We start from the raw sequence: 17966 nt of genomic DNA, 5'->3' as shown, positions 1-17966 counted from the left end.
AGGGGTCGGAAGATGAGAACAGGCCCTCAAAGTGGTGCATAATGATGCTTTCAATTTTGTCATCGTCGGTTTGCCATTCGTCCTCATTATCAAGCATTCCACGAATGAAATTACTCTCCTTCCGCTGAGAAGCCCTATGATGAAAATATTTGGTGTTCTTGTCCCCGTCCCTAACCTTTGCGACCCTACTACGAATGTACCAGTGGGCCTCGAGCTTTTCATTCAGGTTATCAAGTTTCTTCTCCAGTTTAGAGAAAGTTTCAATACTCCTGTTCGAAACCATCCTTTGCTGCGCTTCAAGAAGGGCTTTTTCTGTATTAGCGATTTGTTCTCCCAGCTTCTGAAGTGTATAATCTTGCTCCACTCTCCTAACCCTCTTGCAACTGTGGCAATTCTCTCCACCATAGGCACACCCATTGACTCGGCCCACGCTTGTTTTACAGTTGACTCACAAGTATCATCAAGTAGCCAATTGGTTTCGAACTTGAAACTTCTTGGCCTCTTCTTCTTATGATTGCAGGGATCTCTTTGCCTAAGCATAATTGCCGTGTGATCCGATTTGTATCTTAGCCGGTGCTCAACATAATGAGAGGGAAATAGTTTATGCGCTCCTGTAATCGAGTGTCAACAGTGTTGCCCCTTTCCCATGTGTACCAGCTCCCTTCAAACTTCAAATCACGAAGTCTACAATCATCTAGCACCTCACGAAACTTTGCTATTTCTCTCCTCACCCTTGCTTCCCCTCCTTCAACCTCATCATAGTGCAAAAACTCATTAAAATAACCACCCAAAAGAATCGAGAAAGGAGACTCTTCATAGAGATGTCTAATCAGACTCCAAGTCTTGTGCTTTTCATTCTCCTTCGGCCACCCATACGCACCCGCAAACCTCTATTTCCCCATAGAAGTAGTGATATCCCCACATAAGTGATTGTGGGAATACAAAACTAGATTAAAGATAACATCCTTCTTCCAAAAAAGACAAATACCGCCAGATTTCCCCTTGCTTGAAATACCAAAAGCATTCGACATGCCTATACGCTCCCTTAAATTTTCTACTTCCGTTTTATTTATCATAGTTTCCGACACAAAGATCATGTCGGGGGCAAGATGATTACTCATTTTCGGAGCTGTCGAACTGACCGGTAGTTGCCCAATCCCTGGCAGTTCCAACATAGTACATTCATGAGGAGAGGCAGGGTTGGTTAGAGCCAACCACTGCCGGATTAGAAGTGTCCATAATGAGAGTGTCAGTTTTAATGATTTTTTCCAGTTCAACCTCCTTCAAAGGTTCTGAGTCACCATCTTCCAAGGAGTGTTCAGAGAAGTGAAAGACGCATTCTTATTGGTACTAGAGTTGCTATCATTCCGAGGTAACCTTCTCCACCTACGCACACCTTGTTTCTCCAACATGAGCTGGTCATCATTACCTAGTACAGGAGAGGAATCCTCTCCCAACCCTGCATTGAAAAAGAAAAGCTCCCCTTGTCCTTGCACCGCATGTTAGATCACAAGAACCTCAAGAAGAGTCACCATTTGATCATGGTTAAGGGAAGATTGGGGTTCTTTAATAGTCAGGTATGAGATCTCATTTAATTGTTTCTCCTCAGAGCGCTTAGTCACAAATGAAAGGGACTTGGCAGCCTTCAATTTTCTCCATGTCTTTAACCTCCTTAGTTCGACCCTTCCTCGGTGTGGCTTTGAGCTAAGCACCCCACCCCAAGTTTGATTATTTGTCATCCTCCGACACCCTGTGGCTGGCAAGATCTTTCTGAGTGCCCCATGATGCCGCAAGCAAAACAGAAGAAGGGCAGCCTCTCATAGGTAAAGTCGACCCGCAATTCTCTCCCCTTTTGATCCTTGATAGTCTGGTAACGTCACAGGGGTTGGGTGGTGTCAAGCATAACCCGAACCCTGCGATATCTTCCTTTCCCCAATTCATCTTCTTCAATTTCAAGAATCTCCCCCATACCTTCAATCAAAGCCCTAACATGTGCATCCAATCTGCAATTAAAGGAGAGGTTCTTTATTCGCACCCAGATTGGCAAATTCTTAAATTCCACCTCTTCCGGTTGTTTTCTTCCTTCAATTTCATTCAACAACACTAACATATTGTCAAAACACCATGGGCGACCCTTCAATACCTTCTCCATGTCTTTCCAATGAAAGAATTGGAAAGCATATAAATTAGATTTTAGAACCCTAATTGTAATCCCATGAGTAGGCGCCCAAACTCTAGTAATCGTTTTCTTAAATGCCTTAACGTTATACGATCGTTCAGTCAACAATTTGCCCAAGAGCATTAGGGCTAGGTTGTTTTTGTCATCATCGCATTCAATTGCGCCTAGGTCAATAGCAGTTTTCTCATCCTCCTCAATGCGAAGGTGAGAGCACAGTTCAGTAATCTCCTCTGCCATAGCGTGAAAACATAGCAAAGCTGATTGAAAACTCACCGGAAACCGGAGAAAACTATCGAGCGATATAGGGCACCCTTTTTTGCAAGAGAGAGAGAGAGAGCCCTTTCTTTCAAGGGAGTTTTTTTGTATGATTATCTATATAGTTCTCATTAATATAATTATATTGTTGAATATGAACATGACATAATTTTAAATGAATATTGTGTTTGCCCTTTTCCAAATGCATCCAAATAAGGCTCCGGGCCCTGATGGTATGCATGCTCTATTTTTTCAATCTTTCTGGCATATTATTGGTCCTGATGTCGGGTCTTATGTGAAGAAGTGGTGGAGGGGAGAAGTGGAGTTACATGATATTAATAATACTTGCATTGTTCTTATCCTTAAATGTACTGTAATGATCCGACCCTCATTTTTTAGTATAGGCCTATTAGCTGTTGTAATGTCATTTATAAAAATTATCAGTGAAACAATGGCCAATAAATTAAAGGGTTTTTTTTAATGGGATTATATCTCAAAATCGGAGTGCCTTTGTTCCAAAACGTCTTATTTCTGATAATGCTTTGGTGGCTTTTGAGATCTTCCATGCTATGAAGAGAAGTGGGAAAGGAAAGGAGGGTAGTTTTGCTTTGTAGTTGGATATGAGTAAGGCCTATGATAGAGTGGAGTGGAGCTTTTTAAAGAAGGTGATGGAAAGAATGAGATTTTCTTCTTCCTAGATTGGTAGAGTTATGAGTTGCCTGAGTAGTGTAAATTTTGCTTTTAAAATAAATGGGCAGATTTCAGGTTCTGTGACTCCTACTAGGGGTCTCCGACAGGGTGATCCCATATCTCCTTATCTTTTCTTGTTGTGTGCGGATGCTTTTTCAACTCTGATTGGTAAGGCGGCGGAAAATAATCTTATTCACGGTGTTAGTGCATGTGTGTAGAGGTGCTCCCCGTGTTTCTCATCTTTTCTTTGCTGATAATAGTATCCTTTTTTCTAGGGAAAATGTTCGAGAATGCTCTGTGACAGCTAATATAATTAGAAAATATGAGTTTCGCATCGGGTCAAAATGTCAATCTGAGTAAGACAGAAGTGACTTTTAGTAAAAAGGTGAGTATGAATCGTCGACAGGAAATTATTGATACATTGGGTGTTCGAGAGGTGGATAGATATGAGAAGTATCTTGGGTTACTGACTATCATTAGTAGATCGAGAAAGGCAATTTTTGCAGGGCTAAAAGAGCGTATCTGGAAGAAATTACAGGGTTGGAAGGAAAAAGCTCCTCTCAATGCCGGGTAGGGAGATTCTTCTTAAAGCAGTGGCACAGGCTATACCTACCTACATGATGAGTATTTTCAAAATTCTGGATGGTCATATAGATGACATTCATTTGATGTTGGCTCGATTTTGGTGGGGCTACTCGGATTCTATAAGAAAGCTACATTGGCAAAAGTGGGAGTACTTGTGTAAGCCGAAGAAGTTTGGTGGTATGGAGGTTCGTGATCTACGTGTTTTTAACCAAGAATTGTTGGCTAAACAATGTTGGCGGCTTCATCATCTTCAAGGTACTCTCCTTCATTCAATCTTTAAAGCTAAATTTTTTTAAACACTGTGATATCTTGGAGGCGCATCGGAGCTATGATCCAAGTTATACTTGGCGTAGTATTAGGGGGGCTAAATCCCTTCTTCTCGATGGATTGAAATGGAGGATTGGGAATGGTTGTAAGGTGAAAGTATAGAGTAGTGCGTGGATGCCTGGGAACTCATCAGTTTTGGTCCCTACCCCGATGCCGAATTGTAATTTGAACTGGTTTGTGTGTGATGTAATTGACCATAACTCAAAATCTTGGCGTGTGGATGTTATAACAGAAAACTTTTGTGCTGTTGATGACCAAGCACTTATCCTGTCAAGTCCCCTCTCTGTCTGGAGTACTCAAGACAGTATGTTTCGGTGGCCTTCAAAATCGGGTGAATATAGTGTTAAGTCTGGGTATTGGCTTGGTTCGCTTGGTCCGTCTACCTATGTGACGCAGCAGCTGGATGAATGCTGGAGAATTGTGTGGAGCCTTAGTTACCCACCTAAGCTTAGCCATTTTCTTTGGTGAGCTTGCAAAGGTTTTCTTGCTGTGAGGGAACGCCTACATTATCGTCACTTAGTTCCTGACAAAATCTGCTCTATTTTTGGTAGGGGTAAGGAGTCGACTATTCATGCCACCTTCGGTTGCACTAAGGCTGAGGAAATATGGAATGCGAGTCTGTTTAGTGATGTGGTTGCAGAGGCATCCTGCTCTGACTTTGCTTCACGCTTTCTGTGGTTAGCTTCAAAGGTTTCGAGGAAGGATTCATAAATTATGGCCACTCTTGCGTGGGCTGCTTGGTGGTGCCGCAATCAACAAGATCATTTTCGAGCAAGAAATGTATGTTCTGTCCAGATTGCTTCAAGTATGTCAAAGTTTGTTGTTGAGTATGGTGAGTATGTTGCAAAGGTCTTCAAAGGGCCTGGTATTAATCCCCCCCGATCTGCTTCTAATTGGTCTTGCCCGAATGCTGTTTTTGTTAAAATTAACTGTGATGCACATATTGGTGGCACAACTGGGCTTGGAGTTATTATCAGAGACGAACAGGGCAGCATCCTGGTGGTAGCGGTGCGCAGGGAGAATGTAGGGTGGAAGCCTGAGCTTGCGGAAGTGGCTGTTTGCAGGTTCGGTCTTCAGGTGGCTGCGAGGCTGGGATTCTCTAATGTCCAGCTTGAAAGCGATGCTCTCAACGTGATTACAACAGTGAAGAAGAAGCTTTGTGGTTATGATCCTTTTAGTATGATTGTAGATGATGTTAGCTATCTTTCTAGTGCTTTTAATGCGTTTTCTTGTTCTCATGTTAGGCGGTCTAGTAACTCTTTAGCTCACCTTGTTGCGAGGTGGGACTCTCGTGATTGTAACGAATACATTTGTCTAGGTCCTTTCCCCAAAGCCTTCTTACTTTGGCGGAGATTGACCTTCTTTAATTAATGTCATGGCCGGGATTTTTTCAAAAAAATAAAAAATAAATATTGTGTTATTTTACTTGTTTATATAATTATATATGAACAAGTTAATTAAATTGAATGGTCATGCTCATTTTTATAAGGAAAAATCGGTTTTAACAATCCTAATTTTTACTGACTTTTTTTTTTAAATAATTACAATTTTAAATTATTTTTGAATAATCCCAATTTTGGGGATTATTCAATAGCCACAATAAAAATGTAGCCACTATAATGAGGGTAAATCTCAACCCGCTAAAAAGTTTTATCATAAAAAACTACCTCTCAAAATTTGGATAGCACTATCCTTTTTCATTTTCCAGCAACTAAATCTGGCAAATGGGCCCCATTTGTTATTTTTTCCTCCAAAAAACATCATCACCCACTTGTATATTAACCAACCTTCCTCTTCTTTGCAAAAATTCAATCCAAAAAACCAATTTTTTGTGAAAATCGCCAATCAAAGAAGGAAAAACGATTTGGTTTTCACAAAGATTTGGTTTTTTAGGATGAATGTTTGCAAGGAAAAGGAGGGTTAATTAATATATACGAGGGTGAGAATGGTTTTTAGGAAGGAAAATAACAAATGGGCCCCATTCGTCGGAAAATGAAAAATGGTAGTGCTACTCAAACTTTTAAAATTTAGGGGTATTTTTTTGATAAAACTTTTTAGCGAGTAGTTGTTCACAAATTGACCTGTTAAGCGAGTAGTTCCTAACAATTTTTCCTTTACAAAAAAAAAAAAACTCCATAACTGCTTTCTTCGTAGAAAAATGGTAGAAGTCTGTACTGTCAAATATTCATATCATTTTCATGGTGATCAAGTTGCTTTATTTTACTAATTCACCAAGATGTGGGCTCAAGTAAATCAAGATCATATTTCATGTAAAAAAAATTCAATTTTTTAAATTTTTTTCAATAGTACAGCATCTATTTCATTTCTGGGATAAAGAAAATCTGAAAATGGATTTTACTTTCACCATTGCAAAAAGCTTGAAATAATACATATTCAGTGATGAAGAATGCCTATTGCAATTTGCAAATTAAGATATCATGTTAATTAAAGAACTTTTTACACTAATAAATTAAGAATGCCCATTACACCGACAAATAAAATAAAGATGAAAATGACTCGTTAATTAGCCATGTAAATAGCTTAAAGCCCTGAATTAGAAATGAGAGGATATCGAGTTTCATGAAGATAGAGGGAATGAAAGAGCCAAAGAAGATCTGCTTAAGGTACAATATTTAAAATATCTAATGGTCAACTTAATTTTTTGGTCTTAGTGAATGGTGTAGATTTAGTATTACAAATGAATGGTCATGATTATAAAGTTAAAATGGCTATAAAATTATTGTAGCCATTGCAAAATTGTCTCAATTTTGAAATGTGTTTTCTTTTATTAGCCTTTGTGACCAATCACCTGCTAAAAGATTTTTTTTTTAAAATGTCATCACATGTCGCAAGAACCCCACCCCTCACCCCAACCAACTTCCCCTACTGGGCGACCACCCCAAGCCATGAAACCGGCCTGCCGCCCCACTCGAACTCTCTGAAGCCAGCTGGCCGCCCCCACCCCAACCCTCGAAACCTTCCATCCCTTCTCCCACCCCCCAAAAACCTCCCCCACTCCCCCCCACGCCGGTAAACCGCCCCCCAACCATTCGTGTCGCAAGTTAACTGTAAAGATGATTGTTTTGATGTGCATTAAATTAGCTAAGTAGACATTGTGGCCGGAGGAGAAACACCTTTGCATCGTCGTACACCTTTGCGTTCTATATGGGAGGAGAGACACCATGGCGAACTCCTTTCCGAAGCCCACACCCATGTATGAATTTTGATGAGTTGTAATATTTTGAACATTGAATTCTTATACCATTAATCTAATATCATTTCCTTTTGTTTTCTTTTCAGCTACGCCTATTCAACATGGATCAAATCTACTCACGAAAAGTGGAATCCTTTTTCAATGACGAGCCCTTCTAAACTCGGCTCTACACCTTAGCTTGTCTTCGTGGCATAGTGAGCATATATATGAGACTATGAGATCGAGTACATAAGTTGTCTTATGATTGATTGGAACGAGATTAACCATAGTAATTAGAACTTATTTAACCTTTATATCATCGTACAATAATAATGATTTTGCTATAGCATTGGAGCTTATGTAGATCAACTTAGGAGTTACTCCGTATTGAATTGTCAATCACAATCAAAAGAGATTACAGGAACATTACAATATTTTTATTAAACAACATAAAATTTTGCAGAGTAAGTACGTCAGTGATGAAGCTTTTTTAGAAATCATGAAATATCAGCAGCTTTAGAAGGAAAACTGAGATATAAAAGGATCACAAATGCTCTGAAGTTGATCCAATTTTTCCTGAAATTCACAAGCCTCACTTATATTGAAATTCCCATCATCAAGCCACTGAATTGTTTGATCAATGGCTTCCTCAACAACCATCTCTGTAGCGTTCTTTACTATATGCTTTCCGCCCCTTTTTATCATATCCCACATATTATCAGTATATTTCTGCAGTTCAAGCTTGACCTTTTGAGCTTTTTCGTACTCATCATCCTCTGCCTTGTACTTCTTAGCATCTTTCAGCATTCGATCAATCTCTTCTTTAGATAACCTACTACTGTGATTTTGTAATAGTGATTTGCCTTTTGTTGTTAGTGCCTATATGCTGTGATGACACGGTCAGGATACCATTATTATCGATTTCAAAGCAGACGTCAAACATATGTTTACCTCTTAGGGCTGGAGGGATATTGGCCACAGTAAATGTACCTAAGAAGTTGTTGTCTACGGCCATGGGTCTTTCACCCTCATATACAGGAAACCTAATCGATGTCTGATAATCGACTGCAGTACAGATATAATCTGACTTTTTCACTGGAATGGTAGAATTTCTTGGGATGAAAATGCTCATCTCACCACTATGAAGCTCAACTCCAAGAGACAAAGGAGTGACATCTAATAGAAAGAAGTCTTCATTGTTACGTACACCACTCAAGATCGAAGCTTGAATTGCAGCACCATGTGCAACAGCCTCATCCGGGTTAATGCTTTTGCAGAGCTCTTTCCCATTGAAGAAATCTTTCAGCATTTCTTGAACCTTTGGGATCCTACTGGACCCACCAACAAGGACAACATCATCAATATCTTCACTTCTCATACCAGTTTCACTCAAACATTGCTCAATGGAATCAATACAGCTTGTGAAGAAAGCATTATTCAATCTTTCAAATTTGGAGCGGGAAATGGTTGAGTGAAAATCAATACCGTCGTAGAGAGAATCGATAGAAATAGTTGCCTCAGAAATTGAAGAGAGCATCCTTTTTGCTTTTTCACAAGAATCTCTCAGCTTCCCAAGTGCCTTAGAATTTTCGCTAATGTCCCTTTTGTGTTTCCTCTTAAACTCAGCAACAAAGTGGCTCATCATTTTATTGTTGAAATCACTTCCACCAAGGTGGGTATTCCCAGTTACTCCTTTCACTTCAAATATACCATAATTAATACGGACCAATGAAACATCAAAAGTTCCCCCACCAAGATCGAAAACTAGCACATTCTTGGCTGCCTCTTTGCGGTCAGTATGCATTTTATCAAGGCCATAAGCAATGGCGGCAGCTGTTGGCTCATTGATAATGCGCATGACATTGAGCCCAGCAATGGTGCCTGCATCTATGGTTGCTTGACGCTGGGAGTCATTGAAGTGTGCAGGAACAGTGATAACTGCATTTTTTACTTCTGACCCAAGATAAGTTTCCGCGGTCTGTTTCATTTTCAAAAGAACCATTGAAGCTATCTCTTCTGCAGCAAATTGCTTTTGTTGATCCTTGTAAGTGACAACAATCAAAGGTTTATTCTCGTCATTGTTCGAGTCAATAATCTTGAATGGCCAGAGTTTTATGTCATTTTGTACTGTTTCATCTGTAAATCTCTTACCAATAAGCCTCTTTGCATCTGCATCATATACATGTACACAACATGAGTTCTACTCGATAATTGCGCTAGGCTTTAATTTTGAACTGTGAGATTATAGTGAATACAAAACATCAAAAAATACCAAACAAAAACAATTCAAAGCCCATTGGTAATCCTATGTTTTCTTGTAGTGAATCCAAAACATAAAAAATAAAAAGTCAAACAAAGTCAAACAAAAACAATACAAAGCATGCAAAATGCTAAAATGGAGTTAATGGAGTTTGTAGCAGAGAGATTACCATAGATTGTATTAGTAGGATTAAGTACTGCCTGGTTCTTAGCAGCCTCGCCAATGAGGCGATGGCTCTCTGTGAAGGCTACACAAGACGGTGTCGTACGGTTGCCCTGGTCATTAACAATGATCTCAACGTGATTATGCTCCCAAACTGCAGCACAAGAGTATGTTGTCCAAGATCGATTCCTATAGCTGTCTCTAAATCTTTTCCATTCTTGCTCATTTTCGTTCTATGCTCTTATTACAGCAGCTATGTTTGATAAAAATATATCAAAGCTAAGTTAACAAACACAGCCAAAGGACAAAAACATTCTAAATTGGAAGAACAAAAATGTGAAAGGACCAACTCAACTAAAAGTTTAAATTGATTATTGAAGCTTATGATTAGATTTTCTATCATGCAACATTACATTGGCTCTTGATAATGTCAAATGAATATGTTAATCAAAAGTTTAAGCTTATGGTTGAAACTTATGATTGATTTTTAACTCTATCCAAAAAAAGATCGGATGGATTACATAAGAAGAAAGCTAGCTAGGCAACATGAAGAATTCAACAAAATAATTTGAATGAAGACCATATAAATCATTAAGAGAGATTAACCGATGTTATTAGTTAGTTATATATAACCGATGTTATACTACCAGTTTTTAACCACTCTTCTGTCTTAGTTAATAAGAATTTTAGTTTTAAGGCTTTTGTAATCATAGCCATGACTTTCAAATTTTTTTCTTGGATAACGAAAAAGAAGTTCAACATCATATATCAATTATTCCTCTTCCGGTGGTACATTGCTACTGCTTGTACCAACTATTTCCATATCATCTTCTTGACTTTGAAAACTAAGTGAAAGAGGTCTTTCCTTGGGATTTCACTCATTTAAACCAAAAAAAAAAAAAAAAAAAAAAAAAAAAGTCAAAAATCAGGTTGTTTTTATATTGGCTTGCATTTGTTTGAATAAGTTGAATGATTTAAGATATTCCAATTAAATTGAAAATTATGAATCAATTATTCAATTAGGTATAACCCTATCATACAAATATCAAGTACAATCCAAATCAAAACAACTCAACAAAACATAAACAATTAAGAGTTAACAACTCTACCAATGGATCAAATTAAAGATGAAAAAAAAAAAACTGACTTTTTTTTATTAAGAATTGGGAATTGGGGTTAGAGCTAACCTTGTAATTTAGGGGTGGATGGTCGTCGTTCGCCGGCGTCCAAGCGTCTAGTCGATCGGCGGTTCGTCCGTTCGTAAACCGTGAATCGTGGTTTGAGCTCTCTGGCTTTTGTACTACATTTCTGAGTATTTCCATGGTTTTTTTAGCGCTTTCAAGGATTTTGATAGCTGAATTATTTTTTGAATAGTGGGCAAGTGGGGGGATATGTCGCCATGTTTGAACGTGGCAAATAATAATCCCTTTCTCTTACAACAGACTATTCTTCACTTCTTCAGAGGTGAAGTTGACAATAGCTACTTCAACTGCCTTCTTTGCTCAATACTGCAAGATAGATCATAATTAATCGTTTTTTTTTTATTAAAAAAAAAACACCACAGGCCAATTCTCATTGTATTTTGTCAACGTTTATATAATTATGGTCAAGGTCTCGAGGATGAAGTATGTGGGTAGGAAATTACTAGATGGCACGATTTAGAATAAAAAAAATAAACTTTTTCCTATAATATACTAGGGAGTACTTTATAATTTACTTTGTACGGAGTAGTTTGGTTTTGCAACAAATTGGGATCCCAAAATAAAAAAAAATAAATATATAAAAATATTCGGTTTATTGGTATTTTCACATTTACGAGTATTATTTTAGAGGAATTAACTTCCCAACCTTTGAAATAAGAAAGACAAAAGATACCGAATTAAAAAAAAAATGATGCCATAATAATTTATAAATAAAATTTTTTTTATGAGATAATGACACGTGTACAAAAATGATATATGTACTTTTTACCCAATGATAGTTATTAATAAGTACTTTTTACCCAATGATAGTATGATACTAATGTTGTAAAAGGGACAACAATTAGGGATATATAAATAGCTACCTACATTTTTTTTCATCCTTTTGAGTATTTTTCTGTTTTCCTTAGGGTTTCTCCGTTGGAAATGTTTTTTTAACCTCGTTGCTAAGTTTTTCTGTTTTTTTTATAAAGATTTTCTTCCACTCATCTTCTCTCTTTTCTTTCATCTCTTTTTCTTTTTCCTGGTTTCTATTATCAGCCTTTGTAGGGGTTTCCATTGATGTTCAAACTGATGATTATAATACTGATAATGATATAGAGTGACATGTCACTTCGTAATTAAACTTTTAGCTTGAATTTTAATTTATACGAAGTACATAGATTATTGATTGATTTTAAACTATACAAAGTATAATAAAATGTATATGACTGTAAAGTATGAGTTATAATCTTGTACAATCCATGTATAAAGCATTATGGATTCAAATATATTTAAGACTCCCTAATTTTTTTTTTTTTAAATGTGCAACCAAACTCTTTAAAATAGTGTGTTAATATGTTGCACGGATACGGACACGGACACGATATGGACACGGGAAAACGGCAATCCTAAAAATAGGGGACACGGGTACGGCATATAACAAGACATATAATATATCCAAAAAACGAGAATTTGACAACCTGTTTCAATAAAACACTAAAAAATTTAGCCTCAAAACACACAAATCTGTTTAAACAAAGTAAATAAACAAAGTGTACGAACATAGTCGCATACATAGGAAGAAACCATCAAAACCAAATACATGTCTTAATATTAAGTAGTTTTACAAATCATAAATAAAATAAACATAAGTACTAATAGTTTCATTCTTTACCATCAAGTACATCATCAAAAATCATACTTTCCATCTCGGGTTCATCAAGTGAGAGCTCGGCCATCTCTAGAATACCAACCTCTCCTAGGTTGTCATGTTCATCCCCACCCACATCCCACAACTTAGATCTCCCCTTAGTGTACTCTTCACTTCTCCTAGAAAGTAATCGAAGGTTGTTATGAATGTATACCAAGTCCTTGAGCACGTTTAGGAGTAAGCTTATTTCTAGTACAAGAATGAATAAACTTATAGGTGCTCCAATTCCTTTCACTACAAGAAGAGGAAGAAGGTTGACCTAATAGCTTATAAGCCAAACTTTGAAGCATAGGCACTTGAGAACCATAAGTTGCCCACCAATTTTTAGCATCCATCAAAGCCATATCATGCATGCAATAAATGTTGAGAAAGATCCCCTCCGATTTTTGGGAAAATATAGCAAATTCCGTGTTGATCTTGAATCTTTCATCGGGACTTTGGAAAAGCCTTCGAAAACATTGTAATCTTTATGTGGAAATTTCATTGTCGGCACTTGGAGCAACTCGTCCTGGGACCTCATTAAGCCATTCTTTCGTGTAAAATCTTTAACAACAAAATAAGATTAGCCATAAGAAATAAAAAAAAAAACAAGAAAAAAATAAATAAAGATAATAAAAATGAAATTAAACAAGCAAAATTTACCTTGGATTCAAAAGAATGTGCTAATGAATGGAGTGGAGTACTACCCTTACTCCAACGACTACTAAGAATCCCTTTAACTACATTAAAGAAGGTAGATTGTTCATAATCTTGTTTACCCTCTTTCTTGTAGATGGCATCTTTCACCCCCTTGAACCATAATATCCCATCTTTCATAAACCAAATGCAATGAGATTTGTCAGTGTCACAAACCCTAATCATATCATAGATTGGCGTGTGAAGTCAAGAATGTAATCAACTTTGTCCCACCATATTTCATCCAAAATCTTTTCCCTTACATGTGAGGCTTGCCCGCGCCGACCATCCTTGTATAAGGACCAATTCTCACAAATAACCATTGATTGAAGTGATGTTTTAAGGAGTTTCAACCTTTTAAGCATGCACACAATAGAAGCAAAACGAGAATCGGCAATGCAAAGTAGTTTTAATGGAGAAAACTTATTGAACATTGAAAGCCTCATTGAAATGATTCATTATGTAATTTTTAATGAACAAGGCATCTGCATGAACTTCCGTTATCCAATGAAATTCATCATACACTTCAACATTATTCAACACATTCTTAGCTGCACAAATGCTTTTCATTGCAAGATTAAGTGTATGAACAACACATGGTGTCCAATATATATGAGGATACCTACCCTCAACCAATTCCCCTGCAGCCTTACAATTACTTGCATTATCTGTGATTATTTGAACAACATTTTGATCTCCAATTTCATCAATCACCTCACTTAATAAGGTAGCAATGAAATCTTTGTCCTTAATCTCACCCGAGCAATCAATAGCTTTCATAAACATAGGACCCGTTTCGGAAGCAATCATAATGTTAATCAAAGGCCTTCTTTGTGGATCACTCCACCCATCACTAACAATGCTAACACCCTTTGTTTTCCATGTGGCTTTAATAAGTTGCAATAACCTATCCACGTTTTCTTTCTCTTTACAAAGCAAAGTTGTTCTAAGTTTGTTGTATCTAGGAGGCTTATAACCAGAGAGATTAGAATTGGCAGCAATGGTATATGAACTAACATAGTAAGGGTTTCTAGCAAGATTAAAAGGCAACCCCCTTGTGTAAAACATCTAGCAATTTCAGAATCCAACTGGTCACGAGATTTCATATTAAAAGCATTAGAAATTGTATTGTTTGATTTCCTCTTCTTAACATTATCAGATGAACCTAGTCTAACTGATGTAGCTTCAGTTGATGTGTGAGAAGATATGGGTTCATTTGAAAAAGGTGGAACTTTTGGTAACAAAGATTTTTTAAAATCCTCAGATTCACGATGAAGTTTTCTTAGTTTAGCAAGGTCATCAATATTCACTTTATTACAAGTTTGAATCCCTTTCCCTGTTTCACATAGCAAATGAGCTTTCACTCTAGTGTATGAACCATTTTTAACTTCACCACAAAAGTTACATTTCCAATTATAATTTCCTCCACCACCCGATATTTTATCACCCTTAACAACAAACTTCCACAAAGGGTAGGGGTCCTTATTAGACTCAGATGAATTACTACTACCACTAACATTGCACGAAGCAGAGGCACTAGAACCACTAGAAGACATTCCTGACAATTTCAACAAGACAACAACACATTTTCAGCAAATCAAACATTTCCAGTTTAGCTCAAACAACACAATCAAATTACACAATGCACATGTGTTATATGTATAAGTTTATAGTGTAAATGTTAGAAATATAGAGTACTGTTTCATTTATATATCCAGTATCCACATGCATATTATTTCTCCAAAACAATGGGCACTAACATACACAGCATATATATCAATGCACCAATGCAACAGTTGAAGGGCAAGCATAAAGTTTAGACTAAATGATCACAAAAATCACAAAAATGCACAAAAGTTTAGACTAACTGAAAGCAAGTTTTTAAACCAAAAATGGTCAAAACTCAAAAGGGGTAAACAAATAACAAAAACGAAAACCATAAAGTTATCCAAAAAGATAAAACACTACATATCCCTTAATCTAGAACAGAATATTGAAGTAATTGAACCACAAAACCATGATACAAATTACTGAAATTAGCCAATTTAAGCAAATCGTGAAGGAATGAAATCAAATTAAAAATTTAAAACGAGAATGAGAGATTGAGAGGAATACCTGAGAAAGTGAAAAGGCTGAGAGCACCGGCGAGAGTGACGCCTGGACGGCGGCGACGAGCGACGAGTGACGGGCTGACGGCGAGTCGACGAAGGATTGAAGGAATAGAGTATTAAAGTGGCCAGGTTTCGTGATGACTGAGGACTTGCGACGAGCGACGAGCCGACGACTGACACTGTGACGGTGGATGGTGGGCGACGGTCAGGCGACTTCAGTCGGCGGCGATTTGGGTTCGAGAAGGTTGAGGTAGAGTGAACTCGTGAAGAGGAAGATTGAAAGCAGTAGGGTTTGAGAAAAAAGAAACTGAGGGAGTTGGGCTGGAATAACAAAAGGGCGTGTCCAAAATAAAACGGGCCGTGTCATAGGGAGACACGGTCCGTGTCCATGACGTATTTTTTTTTAAAAAAGGGACACGGATTTTGAAGTGTCGGACACGTATCGCACCGTGTCCACCCGTGTCGGTGTCGGACACGCGTGTCGACACGGACACCTCAGCGTGCACCGTGTCGGACGTGGTGCTACACGGAGTGGCACCCTCAGCCGTCGGTCCGACAGCTCGAGCTGAGTGCCTTATTGGTGAAGTTGCCAAAAATCAGGCTGCTGCAAATTCTACAAATACCATTTACGGTTTTCTCTCTACTCCCTCTAATTTTGTCAAAATTATTCTCTAATTTGGAATTATTTTGGTGCATGCAAGTTTAATTTAGTTTATTTTGGACTCATATTTGATTTATTTTTTCTAATCAATTCGGACTAATTTTATGGAATTAGGTCAAATTTTGTCCAACATGGTCAAATTAAGTCAAATGTGGTCTAAAATTTTTATATAGTTCTCTTTATATTTCGGGGTTAAAATTTGTATACATTTTCTTTTGTTTATAATTTTGCAATGATTCGATTTTATGTGATCTAGGGTTTAACAAGCATGTTATACTAACGTTTTGTTACTTTTGTATGATTTACTGCCAGTTTTGTTGATCCAATTTACAATAATTATGCGGGTTCTTGTTTAATTCGTTTGTAATACTTTGATTTTTATTACAAAGTATTAATATAATGTCACTAATATTAGCAAACTCAAAAGGGTGCAGGGGAGATAGCTAAAATTTAAGTGTAACCATTTTGTGAAATGGAGGAAGTATGAGCATTATGAAGTATAATAACTAATGTTGTGCAGCATAAACAAAGAACGAATGATAGGGTTGTCCGTTTATCAAGACTATACTCAAGTCTCCAACCAAAGTCTTTTGAACGTTATGCACCTTTGTTATGGAGTATTCAATAACATTAAAGCTTCATTTTAAATGCATTCGGGTCTAGAGAACAACACTGCCTAATGGATTGATGTTAAATACGAAGTATTTGCTATGGAGTCTTACTCTATGCACGGTATATACTATTCAGGTCATATCTGAGTATGCTAGGCGTGTTAAATGACCCTATGGAAGAAAATTGGGCGTTAATCAATTAAACTCTGATTGTTTGAATGATAATACACTTTGTATTTACATTATCAAAAACTCTAGCTGTCTGGTTTAGTGATTTGTTGTTTCCTTTGATATTCTTTAAAATCTGGTACATATTTAGCTAGATTACACTACCCTAGTATAATCTACATGCATTTATCAAAACCTCCTCGAATTTTATGCTTTCATCTTTGCTCATTGATAACAGTTGCTAAGAGGCTAATTGGCAGAAGATTCACTGGTGAAACAGTACAGAGTGATATTAAACTCTGGCCCTTCAAGGTTCTTTCCTGGCCTCATAAAGACAGTAAACCTGCAATTGCGGTCACGTTTAAGGGTGAAGAAAAGCAATTTGCTCCTGAACAGATATCCTCTATGATCTTAATGAAGATGAAAAAAACTGCAGAGGCATATCTTGGCTCAGATGTTCAGAATGCTGTCGTTACTGTTCCTGCGTGTTTCAATGATTCTCAACGTCAGGCAACTAAAGATGCTGCTACTCTTGCTGGACTTCAAGTCATGCGTATTATAGATGAACCAACAGCTGCTGCCATTGCCTACGGTCTTGAGAAGAAGGCTGTTAATCAAAAGCATGCTATAAGGAATGTATTGGTGTTTGATCTTGGTGGCGGGACTTTTGATGTTTCTTTGGTGCTTTTGGGAAAAGGTCTATTTGAAGTTAAAGCTGTAAGTGGGAACACTCACCTTGGTGGTACAGATTTTGACAACAGAATGTGAATTATTTTGTGAGTGAGTTTAAGAGGAAGCACAATAAGGACATTAGTGGGAACCCTAGAGCTCTTGTGAGGTTGAATTCTGCATGTGAGAGAGTTTAGGGAACGCTCACATCAACCACAGAGACTACTATTGAAGTAGATTGCCTCTATGAGGTCTATGAGGGTACTGATTTCTCTTCTACCATTTCCCGGGCTCGATTTGAATTATTGAATATGGATTTATTTAGGGATTGCATGGGCATTGTTGAAAAGTGTTTGAAGGATGGCAAGATGGAAAAGAGTGATATCAATGACTTTGTTATTGTGGGTGGGTCAACTCGCATCTCTAAGGTTCAAAAATGTTGCAAGATTTTTAATGGAAAGGAGCTCAGCAAAAGCCTTAACCAAGATGAGGCTGTTGCATATGGGGCAGCCATTCATGCTGCAATCT

The 17966-nt window shown here is 37.5% G+C and overlaps 2 protein-coding genes and 1 pseudogene across 2 annotated transcripts; 1 reads left to right on the top strand and 2 right to left on the bottom strand.

Annotated features, from left to right (window-relative positions):
* Positions 1-7737: 7737 nt before the first annotated feature.
* Positions 7738-11181, bottom strand: LOC110685278 (annotated as a pseudogene).
* Positions 11182-13641: 2460 nt separating this feature from the next.
* On the bottom strand, positions 13642-14774 carry LOC110685280. Its single transcript, XM_021861772.1, has 2 exons — positions 14370-14774; positions 13642-14286 (listed from the first exon to the last, which is right to left on the bottom strand). Exons 1-2 carry the CDS (start codon positions 14772-14774, stop codon positions 13642-13644), a joined length of 1050 nt encoding a protein of 349 aa, XP_021717464.1.
* A 2175-nt stretch (positions 14775-16949) lies between these two features.
* On the top strand, positions 16950-17959 carry LOC110685279 (heat shock cognate 70 kDa protein-like; the record flags this gene model as incomplete). The annotated part of the gene is made up of 2 exons (XM_021861771.1): positions 16950-17486; positions 17636-17959. Coding segments are annotated over exons 1-2 (861 nt in total), but the record flags the coding sequence as incomplete, so codon positions are not given.
* Positions 17960-17966: the final 7 nt, after the last annotated feature.

This window comes from Chenopodium quinoa, unplaced genomic scaffold (assembly GCF_001683475.1).
Source record: "Chenopodium quinoa cultivar QQ74 unplaced genomic scaffold, ASM168347v1, whole genome shotgun sequence".
Lineage (NCBI taxonomy): Eukaryota > Viridiplantae > Streptophyta > Magnoliopsida > Caryophyllales > Amaranthaceae > Chenopodium > Chenopodium quinoa.
Note: the sequence above shows the minus strand (reverse complement) of the source record. Positions and strands in the feature narration are given on the sequence as shown.

Bases quoted from the DNA above. Each gene is read 5' to 3' on its own strand.
- LOC110685280 (XM_021861772.1), bottom strand. From the start codon at position 14,774: ATGTCTTCTAGTGGTTCTAGTGCCTCTGCTTCGTGCAATGTTAGTGGT. The intron at 14,287-14,369 runs GTTAAGAAGAGG...TGAAATTGCTAG, and splicing joins GACTAGGTTCATCTGATAAT to ATGTTTTACACAAGGGGGTT.